The sequence below is a fragment of the Camelus ferus genome, chromosome 3 (assembly GCF_009834535.1).
Source record: "Camelus ferus isolate YT-003-E chromosome 3, BCGSAC_Cfer_1.0, whole genome shotgun sequence".
Lineage (NCBI taxonomy): Eukaryota > Metazoa > Chordata > Mammalia > Artiodactyla > Camelidae > Camelus > Camelus ferus.
Window position 1 is genome coordinate 100,223,498 of NC_045698.1, and position 12,891 is coordinate 100,236,388.

General features: G+C 43.3%; 1 protein-coding gene across 6 annotated transcripts in view; it reads left to right on the forward strand.

Annotated features, from left to right (window-relative positions):
* The window catches only part of ARHGAP26 (Rho GTPase activating protein 26), a 414,886-nt gene that overhangs the window by 311,563 nt on the left and 90,432 nt on the right, over positions 1-12,891 (forward strand). For all 6 annotated transcript variants that reach the window (XM_032476994.1, XM_032476996.1, XM_032476997.1 and 3 more), the window contains exon 18: positions 1,255-1,414. In XM_032476994.1, coding sequence (XP_032332885.1) covers positions 1,255-1,414 — 160 coding nt within the window. The remainder of the gene's footprint in view (positions 1-1,254; positions 1,415-12,891) is intronic.

The following is a 12,891-nucleotide window of genomic DNA, read 5'->3' on the forward strand; positions in this document are numbered from 1 at the left end:
TCCCTGCCCTAAGCACCCCTTTCAGAAGACGAGTTCTTATGAAATTAGACTTTTAGCCCTGGAAAATTAAAGGAAAAACACACATCTGCTGATAAAATTGATTGATGTAGTGTTTCAGTAAAGGCTCAGTTTCAAAACCAGCACTTAAAGCAGTAGAACCTCTTTTCCGCCTCCAGAATAGAAGTATCCAAGAGAAACAGTGCAAACATTTATAGAATTGTGTGAAAAAAAAAAAAACGCTCAGTATAAATAGCACTAATGTTAGGGAGGTGTGTCTGAGCAAACTCCTTCTCTGCCCAATTTCTCTCCAGTTTCTAGTAATGAATAGTTTCCTTCTTCTAACAGGTGATTTAGGGAAGTCTCTAATGTTTTCGCAACAATACTGAATGGCCTTGACTTTTAACCCATTTGTCGTCAATAGATAGTTTGTATATTTTTATATGCAGGGCCAGCAAATGAACAATTCCCTCTTATGGCTAGGTCATGGTGGCCCGGGTGTGGATTTCAGATATGTGTGTTGAGTAGTTGTTTATCCAAAAATACACAGATGTGTTTAGCAGCTTACTCAGACCCCAGTCCTGCTGACCTTGAATGTGCCTTAGACTTTGAGTGTGACAATATAAACACACCCATATACATAGATACACAGTAGTGTGTTTTTATTTCTGTTAATGCCACATGTTTCACTTAATGTAAACCTCGTGTCTGATGTGATGGGGCTTTGCTACGTCAAGCCTAAAGTGCTGAGTTTCCTGACTGAGATCTACCCATTTAAAGTATTAGGTCTATTTTGGGCCTATGTTTGCCAATGCATTAAAGCCGTCAGGCGTTTTTCTGCTGGCACTGGAGAAAATGCTAATGATCACAGTGGTTTCAGCACCAGCCAAGTATAAAAGTTGTAACTAAGAGGGATTAGCAGTTACCTGGATTTGCCGAACAGGGATTCAGAAGCGCAGACATTCACATGTCGGCAGGCGGCTACTTTGGTTGGTTGGTTGTTTTAGGCAAAATGGAAATGGTAAAGAGTGTCACATCCCAAAACAGCAAAGGAGCCTGAGCACTGGAGAGTTCTGAAACTTTGGTAGATGAAAAGATGAGTGGAAAAGTCTCTCTGTGGACTCCAGGGGCGTCGGAATATGGCCCCAGGTTTGCCTCCTCCCAGGTGAGGAGCCTGGAGGTGGAAGGATACAGGAAGTCCACTGTCTCTTCTGCACTATTTCCCTCATTTGTGCCGTTTCTTTTCCTTCCTCCCAGTGTTGCTAACAACCACAAGCAGAATTTGATGACGGTGGCAAACCTTGGCGTGGTGTTTGGACCCACCCTGCTGCGTCCTCAGGAAGAAACCGTAGCAGCCATCATGGATATCAAGTTTCAGAACATCGTCATTGAGATCCTAATAGAAAACCATGAGAAGGTAATACCTCATTGGTCACTGTGCGTGGAGAAGTGACTTCGGGGAAGCTAGGTTGGAACTGGCGTGCAGGGTTGACCAGGGTTTATGTTGCTGGCTGCTCTTACCCTGTGGCGACGATAACGGAGTTGCTGATAGTGGTGGCGATGGTGATGGGGATAAGCATCTTGGTTGTGGTGGTGGTGGCATTGGGCAACATTTATTGAGCATTTCTCTTGTGACAGGAACTCTGCTAAGCACTTTAGGTACGTTGTCATTTTAACCTCACAACAATGCAGTGAGGGAGGTACTCCTGTGAGCCTCATTTTGAAAATCCTCTTTACCCATTTTCTTACTTGGTTGTCTTCTTATGAATGTTTGAGTTTTTTAATGTTAGGAGTAGTAAGCTATTTTCCTTTCTGTTGCAAATATTTTTCCTAATCTATAGTTTTCTACCAGTTTCATACATGGTGGATTGTTTCATACTGTGTGTGTGTGTGTGTGGTCTGTCTTTTCCTTTAGGGCATTGGAGTTTGTGGTTGGTCTTAAGAAGACAGCCCTCACCCCACATAATGAAGTAGATCAACACAACTGCCCTTAGAAAATGATGCAGGGGACATCAAGTGTCATGTGTCCCAGTTCCTAGTAGCAAATCCCTGTGAAGCATCTCAGAACCTGCATGGTCCCTTAGAGTACCATTTGACAGCCACAGTGCCGGGATATAATGAAAAATGCTTCCTCCTAAATAAAACCTTTACCTCGAATGGTGAATTAATCGTGCCAGATCACCTGCAGAGTAAGTCTAGAATCTGACCACTGAGCACCTGCATGGATGGCACTCCAACACAAGTTGTCTGGATTTTTCCAAGAGCCTCCTCATTTGTACCCCTGCTCCTACCCTTGGCCTGTCTCTTCAGATCTCAGCCACCAGAGTGAGCCTTTCTGAATGTTAGAGCAAATCATATCAGTTGTCTGCTAAGAAATGTCCAGTGGCTTCCCATTTCACTGACTGAAAGTCAGAGCTCTCACAGGCGCCTAGGGTGCCCTCCACGGGCTCTGCTCTCCCCTCCATCTCTTGCCTCATCCTGTCTCCTACCGCCCTCTCCTTGAGTTCCCTCCTACAGCCACCGCGGCTGCCGCGCTGTCCCTTGCACATGGCACACAGTCTTTGCAGTTGCGGTTCCCAGGGCCTGTGACACTCTTCCTCCATACAGCTACATGGCGTACCTCTTCACCTCTTTCAGGCCTAGGTGAGGCCTTCCTAGATCTCTCTCTTGAAAATTGCAAGCAGTTCCAAAGCAGGGGACAAAACGGGCAGAAGCCCCTCAGTATGCACTCAGTACGAATGTGCTGGATGAATGAACGGGCTCTTGTGGTAGCTAGCCTCCAAAGTGGCTCCCAGCGACCCTTGTTTCCCGGTGTTCACTGCCCTGTGTATTCCCCTCCAACTGTGAATAAAGGATCCCAGTCCTGATCCCAGTGGGGTCAGTAGGAATCAGAAAATTGCAGAAGCAACAGAGTGTGACTTTGAAGACTAGTCTTAGGACCTTGTAGCATTTGCCTTAGTTTCTGGACTTGCTCCCTCTGGGGGAAGCAAGCCACCATGTTGGGAGGGCAGACACAGCCCAGTGGGCAGGAAGGGAGGCTTCCTGCCAACAACCAGACCAACTTGGCGGCCATGTGAGTGAGCCAGTTTGGAAGTGATTCTTCCAGCTCTGGTCGTGCCTTCAGATGTTGGGGCTCCAACTGACACATTTAGTGCATCTCATAGGAGACCACTGAGTTAGGCCTCCTCTGAATTCCTGACCCACAGAAAGTGGGAGAGATACTAAATGTTCTAAGTCACTAAGTTTTGGGGGTAGTTTGTTACAGAGCATTAATAACTAGTGAAGAACCTCTGAATATAAACTTTCACAAAGTCACAGAGGTAGCCTGCAAAATCGTGTAAACAACATAGCCTTTTTCTTACATGATTAATAAAGAGATATGAAATCAAATGATTTATTTAAAGAAATTATCTGCTCTCTATCCCAAACTTTGGACCACTGTCTAACCACTTCCCTCAAATATAGTAAATCAGGTATAGGAGAAGATTATGTTATATACGATAAAAATAGACTTGTAAAAAGAGAGTATAACCAAATAGCAATTAATGATGTGGTTTCTAAACACAAACCACTTGGCTTTAAATCTGCCACCTCTTACTAGCAGTGTGACCGTGGGCAGATGACTTAATTTCTCTGTGTTCATAAAAGTACTTTCAGTGCAGTGTAACGGCTATAACACAGAACCCCAAAACATAAGTGACAATAGAAGTTTATCTCTTACTCACATACCAGTTTACCGCAGCTATTCTGGGAGTGAGATCCTGCACAGTGATTCGGCAACCCAGGTTCCTTCCGCCTCGTAGCTCTGCCTCCCGCTCTGCAGATCTCTGCCATCAGCCAGTTGGTGGGGGAAATGCGGGAGCATGGAAGATTGAGTAAGATGGCATGGATCAAGTCGAGGAAGAAGCTTTCCTTATTTTCTTCCACATTCCATTGGCCGGAACCCAGTCACGTGACCACATCTAACTGCAAGGGAGGCTGGGAAATCACCCTAACTGTACTGAGCAAAGGGAAGCAAGTTTGATGACAAGCTAGCCAGTGAGCCACATGCCCTCTGGTGCTTTGCTGTGAGGATTAGATAAGGTGATTTATGTAAAGAATTTAGCCAAGAATCCAGCACGAAGTAAGCATCAAGATCTGTAAACCACTGTTTCTCGCAGTCTCAACAGAATTCTCTGAAAATGGAGCCTAGTTCCATCTCTAAAAGTGACATATGCCCCTCTCTCAAAGTAATACTTTTAAATATAATCTTTTCTTAAATAAAATAATAATAAATTTGAGATAAATTTCTAAGGAGTAAGTTTGATTATGTTTCATGTCCCTAAGGGGCATATGCAGGTTTATAGCAGGCAGCGTCTAATGGTTTTTGAACCGTAACTGTTTTTGGTGTCCTTGGGCCTTCAAAGCCAGAAAACATTGGAAAGCGGCATGATAGAAAAAAGACTGGAGACTGCTAATAACAATATTGAAACTTGCAGTAAACAAGCAGCCATCCTGCCTTGAGCACAAAATACAGAGATAGAAATGAAATATGAAATGCATGGCCAGGGCTGCAAGTCCATGGGTAGGAACTGGTGAAAATACGCAGCTGGTTTGGTGGGTTATAAATTATGTTACTCTCTGCTGTGTATCTGGGGAGGTACACATGGAAAGTCTGTTGCAGAGCTTCATTATGTGTTCTTTTTCATTCATCTCTGCCAGAGAGTGGGATGAATCACGGTGAGGTCTACGTTCCTGTGGGAGCCAGTGGAAGTGTGAGCGGAAACATTCTTGGGATGAAGGCTGCAGCAGAGTAGACGTCTCCAGCCCTAGGGGAGCTAGGGTACCACCTTGAGAGAGGCTTTTAATCTGGGGTCCATGGTGGGCTGGAGTTACAATGCAAGCACAGTGTATGTATATGATTCTGGGGAGAAAGTTTCTTACTGTTCATCAGGTTTGCCTTTCTGGTGGAAAACAACTTAGAGTAAGGGAGCTTGACTCCTTTTCAAATGTCGCTTCAGGCCTGGTCTGGTAGAAAGTGAGCAGATGCCGCCTTCGCCCCCTTTGGTACCCGGTGATGTTCACTTCACAGGAATCCAGAGCATCTGCAGCCATGCTCTGAGAGCCCCTGGCTTTCTGGAGACAATGCTTTGGATGAGTTTCCTGCCAATAGAACTAACTTCAGCCAACAGCAAGGACATGTTGATGTCCTCAGATAAAACTGTCATCTTCCTTTAACATCCACAATATGGAGACCTTAACAGTATTTAGGTATTTAATAAGCATTCCCTTAGGATGGCTATAATTTTATAGAAACACACACACACACACACACACACACACACACACACACACACACACATCATGAGGGGCTCCTTTTCTAACTTAGTGCCAGAAGTTGGACAAAATCCTGAAACCCCACTTGAAGAAATGCTTTCCAACAGCATTGCTTCATCCCGTCCCCAAAACAAGAAGTGTTTGATAGCATATGCCCTAATACAGGTCGTAAACATATCTCCCCCACAGTTATGGGGTGTAATATTCTCTCATGTTGTTAAGAATATTATATAGCTCAGTGGTAGAATGCTTGCTTAGCATGCCTAAGATCCTGGGTTCAATCCCCAGTGTCTCCATTAAAATAAATAAATAAACCTAGGTACCTCCCCCAGTTCAAAAAAATAAATAAATAACTTTTTAAAGAAAGTTGTGTACTTTGTGCCTTGGAAAATAATTGGGAGGGACCCAGAAATAAGTAGAAGACTGTGCTGGAAAAGAGTTTAGAAACCTGGGCATGGGAGCCACTCATGGACATAGAGAGAGGAGAAGCCATCAGATGTCTGTTTTGTCTGTTTCAGTTATCTATTACTGCGTAATAAATCATTTCCAAACCTAGCCACATAAAACAGCTCACAGTTCTGTGGGTCAGGAATTTGGGGAGAGCTCACGTGTGTCCCATGTAATATCAGCTGGGGTGGTTTGACTGCAACAGGATGGTCTTCCTTGCCTGGGACCTCCGTCCTAGCTGTTGGCTGGGACACCAGGCTCCTCCTCCATGTGGCCTCGCTCTCTCCGTGTGATCTCTCATCGTTTCATAGTCTCAGCTTTCAGAAGGGCAGACACAGAAGCTGCAAGGTCCCTTAAGGCCTGGGCCTAGAATAGACAGAGTGTCACTTCAGCTATATTCTTTTTTTTTTTTTTTAACATTTTTTATTGATTTATAATCATTTTACAATGTGTCAAATTCCAGTGTTCAGCACAATTTTTCAGTCATTCATGGACATATACACACTCATTGTCACATTTTTTTCTCTGTGAGTTATCATAACATTTTGTGTATATTTCCCTGTGCTATACAGTGTAATCTTGTTTATCTATTCTACAATTTTGAAATCCCAGGCTATCCCTTCCCACCCTCCACCCCCCGGTAACCACAAGTCTGTATTCTCTGTCTGAGTCTATTTCTGTCCTGTATTTACGCTTTGTTTTTGTTTGTTTGTTTGTTTTTGTTTTTGTTTTTTAGATTCCACATATGAGCGATCTCATATGGTATTTTTCTTTCTCTTTCTGGCTTACTTCACTTAGAATGACATTCTCCAGGAGCATCCATGTTGCTGTAAATGGCATTATGTTGTCGGTTTTTATGGCTGAGTAGTATTCCATTGTATAAATATACCACATCTTCTTTATCCAGTCACCTGTTGATGGACATTTAGGCTGTTTCCATGTTTTGGCTATTGTAAATAGTGCTGCTATGAACATTGGGGTGCAGGTGTCATCCTGAAGTAGATTTCCTTCTGGATACAAGCCGAGGAGTGGGATTCCTGGGTCATATGGTAAGTCTATTCCTACTCTTTTGAGGAATCTCCACACCACTTCAGCTATATTCTGTCGGTCAAAGCAAGTCACAAGTCCAGCCAGATTGAAGGGGTGGGAAGTAGACCCCACGTGTAGATGAGGAGGAGCAGCAGCTCGTGGAGGCGGGGGAGGAACCGTGGGCTGCCGTCTTTGTAGGCCATCTCCCAGAAGGCCTTCATCCCCATCACTGGCATGTTTGGGTGTAGTACCCACCAGAGAAGACGTCCCTTTCTTACTGGTGGCTCAGCATCTCAGCATTTCTTACAGAAGATGTTCTTCTGTTTCTCCTCAGCTTCTTCGCATAACCGTGGGGCATCCAGCATTCTATGACAGTGACAAGTTCGGTCCTCACATACCCTTTGTAAGCCTCAGTATGGAGAACTAACTCCTCGGTGTCTGAAACTGGAAAAACATCTTTGTCTTTAAAACTGACATTTAAAAGAGAGAGAGGTTTCTGCTGGCTCAAAAATTCAACTTCTTTTTCCTGATAAAACATCTTTTGCAAGAGAAGGAAAAAGACTTCTGTGTTTTAACTGGTGAAAGCACATGGCCTTTCCTTCCCTCCCCCCTGTCCCCTCCCCTTCTCCCATCCTCTCCCCAGCTCTCCCTCTCCCCTTCTTTCTCCCCCTCCCTCCCTCCTTGTTTAGTAAGGACTAACACTAGACTTTCAGACCAGGGGTTTAAAATGAAGATAAACTCCTTTATATTGTTTCTGGCAATCCACACACCCCCAAGACACCACCTGTTGGTCTAGAAACATCCCTGACTGAGTATCTCTCATCACAGAGAATCCACCTCTCTATCCTTTGTGGGAGCCTTAGCGGTGTGTCTCACACAGACCTTCAGCTTGGTCAGGTGATGCGCGGTAACCACGTGCTAACCTGTCGTGATGCCCAAGACTCTCTGTCCTTCGCCTCTCGCACAGCCCTGGGAAGAGAAGCAATGTTTGGACCAGTCTGTTGAAAATAAATATCCCAGAGTAACTGAAGGCAGAGAGGAAAAAGCCAGAAGAGAGGAATTGTGTTTCGAGGCTCAGGGTGATTTTTATTTTTCCATGTTGTTCATATATACTGATTTATTTACTCAGTTGAAAGTAACGGGTCATTTTAATGTCTGTAATGTAGAAGTAATAATAATAATAATTATTATTATAATAATAATAGTCATAGCCAACTTTTACTTACAGCTTATTGTCCACAAGTATAGTGCTAAACAGCTTTACATCCATCATATCATTTGATTTTCATAGAAACTCTATAAGATCAATATTTTTTGCTCTATTTTACAAACCATGACTCTAAAGCCCAGAAAGTATAAGAAACAGCTGGTTAGGAGAGGAATTTAGGGCAGCTCTCACAACCTAGGCTACCGAAATCTATTCCAGTTAATTCTAGTCACTGCATACGTTGTGCATCTGCTGTTGACCTAAGAGAAGTAAGGCGAGCCCTTTTCCCTAAGGCCCTCCTCGTTTCTCAGGATGGAGCTAACCATAGCACAGTGCGCTAGCAGACAGTCAGTGAGATGAACAGTATATGGCACCACTGAAGAGAAATAATCTAATTCAGCTTGTACTGGGCTCTGACAAATAAATAGACGTTTTCTGGGCAGAGAAAGACTGGAGACAGGAGGGACAGCCTTCTAGGAAAACATTAATCAATTAATCAACATTAATTCATGTGTATTAAAATGACACGGTTGTGAAAGGACTGTGGGTTACATGTTAGCAAGTGGTTGGAGATGATGCCAGACAGTTGGGTTTAGCCCATTTGTCAAGAGTCTTGAAAGCTATGGGAAAAGGTTGCATTTACTCCTGGAAAACGGGAGCTCTCGGAGAAGTCCAAGGAGAGGGGTGAAATGATTATATGAGCACTTGAGAGGGACTTCCCTGGAATCTGAACCAAGTTGTACTCTGGTTGCTGATGTCAAAGTCATTCATTAAATAAATAACAAAACCAGAGTTGACCATACTGTTGTAAACTTGTTGCTATATATTTTTAAAATGTTGGAGATTATAACCTTTGACCGATGCTGATTATGTGTTATAAGTTAGAATAAGACCCTCATGGCTTTTGTTTGGCTCTTCTTGCCAGACTTCCTAAAGGAAAATACTAGCTCCCAGCATCCTTTCCCATCAGTGTTTGCATACCCTGGGCTCCACTTGGATTACATGAGAGTCTGGCTCTTTGTATCTGTAGTCAGATTTCACAGTTGAAAGTTGAGAGGGCAAAGATTTTGGCTCTTCCCATGCTTGTTTTAAAGGTAATAATCAATTATTTTAAATTACCTTTTCTGTATGGACAGACTCTTTCCTCCAGCTCACAGCTTGTCACCCTGAGCCTTAAAACATCAAGTAGGCTGGTATTTGAGGTTATAGTGGAAGTTACCAAGATTTTTATGCTTCTAGTTAAGATTTTAAAACAAAACAAAATATTGAATGCTGTCATTGTCCAAGATAGCCAAAAGCCCAGAAACTCTGCTGTTTCTTATAAGGGTTTTCTTCTTCTTCTTCTTCTTTTAAAAAAAAAAAATTAACTTCCAAATGACTATGAAAAATTTAGATGTCTGGGAAGAACAACCATGTCAACAAAACCAAACTACAGCCTTTTATGGTTTTGGTTAAACGAGAAATCTCAGGTTATGTGAATGTCTTACATCCTTCTGTGAAGTTCCAACATACAGCAGTAGAATGGGGTCCACTTGTTCTTCAACAGTTCCTGATCTTTCTTTTGGCTGTGGCGCTCAGAAGGGTTTCTGCCCATGAACAGGACACGAGTGTGTACGTGTACCACATGCTTTTATGAATATTGCCCCTTTTAATGCTTGTTGATATTTTATGAAATAAGTTGTCATGATTCTTTTCCCGGTCCACCGGCTTGCTTTGGAAGCAGTTGGAGCTGTCCGTTCTTAGAAATGCCCGAGGATCACTGCCCCATTTCAACACATGGTGACTTAACATTACATGTCAGGGAAGAGAGCCAGCAACCATGGATGGCCCAGCTTAACACCCAGTATAAGCAGCAAGTCCCGAGCAACCTTATGTTCCCATTAAAATGGTAGTGTCTTTCAAGACTATCTTGATTCGAGTTGATTGGGGCCCACCAAACTGCCTTGATCTGCTTTTACCAAAATGTTGGTAGCACTGAAGTCCTCACATCTATATTGGGATTTGTGCACAAAATGTGTATCAATTAATAGGAGGCAATTGATTTGAACCATTTCTGGCAACTGACAAGTGTTGGGCAGTTGTATTTCATTTCCTTGGTATTTCAACACCTGTTAATATGCAGAATTAACGATGAAGATGATGATGATAGTGGTGGTGATGATGGTGGTGGTGGTGTTGATGGTAGTGTCCTGTTAATATGCAGAATTAACGATGAAGATGGTAATGATGATGGTGGTGGTGATGATGGTGGTGTCCTGTTAATATGCAGAATTAATGATGAAGATGGTAATGATGATGGTGGTGGTGATGATGGTGGTGTCCTGTTAATATGCAGAATTAACGATGAAGATGGCGATGATGGTGGTGGGGGTGATGATGATGGTGGTGGTGATGATGGTGGTGACCTGTTAATATGCAAAATTAATGATGAAGATGATGATGATGGTGGTGGGGGTGATGATAGTGGTAAATGCCTGCATGCTTACTCCATGGAGAGGATAATCCCTGTTACTGTGGCCTGCTTGAGAAGCTAATCTTGTATCTCATGACCATGGCTTTTGTCATTTGCTCATTGATTTTAATTTTTTGTCACATTTCCTTACATTGGTTCCTGAGTATACTCTTCCTGGTCCTGTCTATGTTAGGTTTAAAAATAAGCTAGATTTACTTGTATGCTGGCCTGAAGTCTCCTGTTCTAGGTCTTTTTTCTTTTCTTTTCCTTTTTTTTTAAGTTTCAAGTGCTGTGTAAACTCTTCTTCATTAGCATGATAAGGTTTGTGGATCTGAACATGTGTATTTCCCCCCAATAAAACCCTAGACAAACTAATCACTGTTTGGACTGTGAAGCTCTTTTAATGGTTCTCGAATAAGGGTGGAGTGTTGTTATGTTTGAATCTATTTCTCTCTGTCAGCAAAGATAACTGGAAATAGAATCTTTCTGGAGATAAGGAAGATCACAGCATCCCATGGATTGATTACCCAGGCCGGCTATAGATACTGCCAGTTACTGACTGGAATTGGTTCCTTTTGAGGGACTTTTAATAAAACTCCCCAAATGACTTTGCAAATTGTTGTTCCCTGTGCCAAAATGCTGATATCAACAGGACATCGGACTTCCAACTGTCCTTAAAAAACCTCTCTGTGGCTGTAGGCTCTGAATTTGGCTTCTTAACTGTTACGTTAAATGAGCCCTGCTAAGTCTCGCCTGGCTTTCCAGTGGAGAGGCGCTGGGTTTATGGCTTCTCAAGCCCTGAGCAGCCGTGCTCTGCAGACTGTTGTGAGAAAGACTGGGCAGTGTGCGAGCCACCCCACCTCCGAAGCAGACACTCCTCAGTTTCAACAAGGCCATGCTTGTTACAGTCCTTTATTACTCGGGACCGTGGTGCATTTGTGTCTCCGGAAAATGCTTAGCCTCTTCTCTCGGAGAAGCCTTTCTCTTTTGCCTTGTAATCCCAGGCCTCTGTCGTTGATTTATTGTCTCGGGGCTACTTTGCAGTTATAGACCAGGAACTCTTCATCATGACCTAATTTTCCTCCCATAAAAATCACAGCACATAATAAAGAGTACACCACACACATTACGGGGAGGCTCCTAATCCTTGTAAATTGCAGGAGCATGTTACAGCTGGGATTCGAAAGGGTGTAAAAATGTGTGTGTGACATAGCTAAGGATAAACTCCACCAAGTGTCAGTGGTCTCCAGTGTCAAGACGGGCCCCGGGGAGGGCAGGGAAATTTGAATTTTGTAGACGACACAAGGGGGAAAGAACAGCAAATTCTAACGTTGCTGTAAACAGTTAAGATCGATGTTTTGCAAAGGGTAGTAATTAAATTCGCACTTATAAATTAAAGCCTCATGTCCTGACTACAAATAATCCACTGTTGAGTCTCCAGTTTTTTCCCTTCTTCTGCTTTTTTATTGAATGCAACCATGTCTTTTGAACACTGGGTGTCAAGCTGTGTGAGGTGCTCGGGTCCTCACCACTGTCCCGGGATTTTTTACAGATGCGGCAGCTAAAGGTCAGAGAATTACATAACTTGCTCAGAGTCACTAGTAAGTGACTCAAATCAAATCCATCAAGACTTCAGACCTTAGGATCTTTACATTTTGCCCTCTGTCTCTCACGTTAATAACAGGTATAAAGACCACAGGTGGTGAAGACCCAGACAGTCAAGCTAAGCTGTCTTAGGTCCCAGTCCTGCTGTTCCCATCGATGCGACCTGGAGCAGATTAGTCTCCCTGAGTTTCCTCACCTATAAGATGGCCAGGATCCTAGTACCTTCCTCGTGGGTTTATTGTGTGTGAAATACTGAGCTAATCCATGTAAATGACAGCATGATAAGCACTCAACAAGTTTTGGTTATCTTTATGGTCACTTACACCACCACTGCCTCCTGCCTGCTCTTTACCTGCCTGCACTTAATGTGCATGAGCTTTGCAGTGTCCCTGCAAGACAAGTATTAGATCCCCGTTTACACAAGGAAACCGGACTCAGAGGGGTTAAGGCTGTTGCCCAAGTCAAACCCAAGTCTGTGTAGCTCCAAAGCCTATTTGCTTTCTACCTGTATAATGACTGTCAGTTTCTTTCATATATATATGAAAAGAAATATATATATATATTTTTTAAGGCGACATCGCAATGATGCCAGTGTCCGTGATGTGAGGTCAGAGTAGCCATAGGCGCTGCCCACTGCGTAAGCAGTGGAACTGGGACTCAGCCCAGCTCTGTGTGACCACAGAGGCCAAGCCATCCTGACCTCTCTGCCACACAGCTTAAGGGGAAACAGTAGCTTGATATTTACAGGTCTGCTAATTCCACTTAGAGGAAGCTTGAAATTGGAAATACTTGGGAGAGTTATCCTGATTTATATTTTTATTTTACAGTCTTCTTCCCC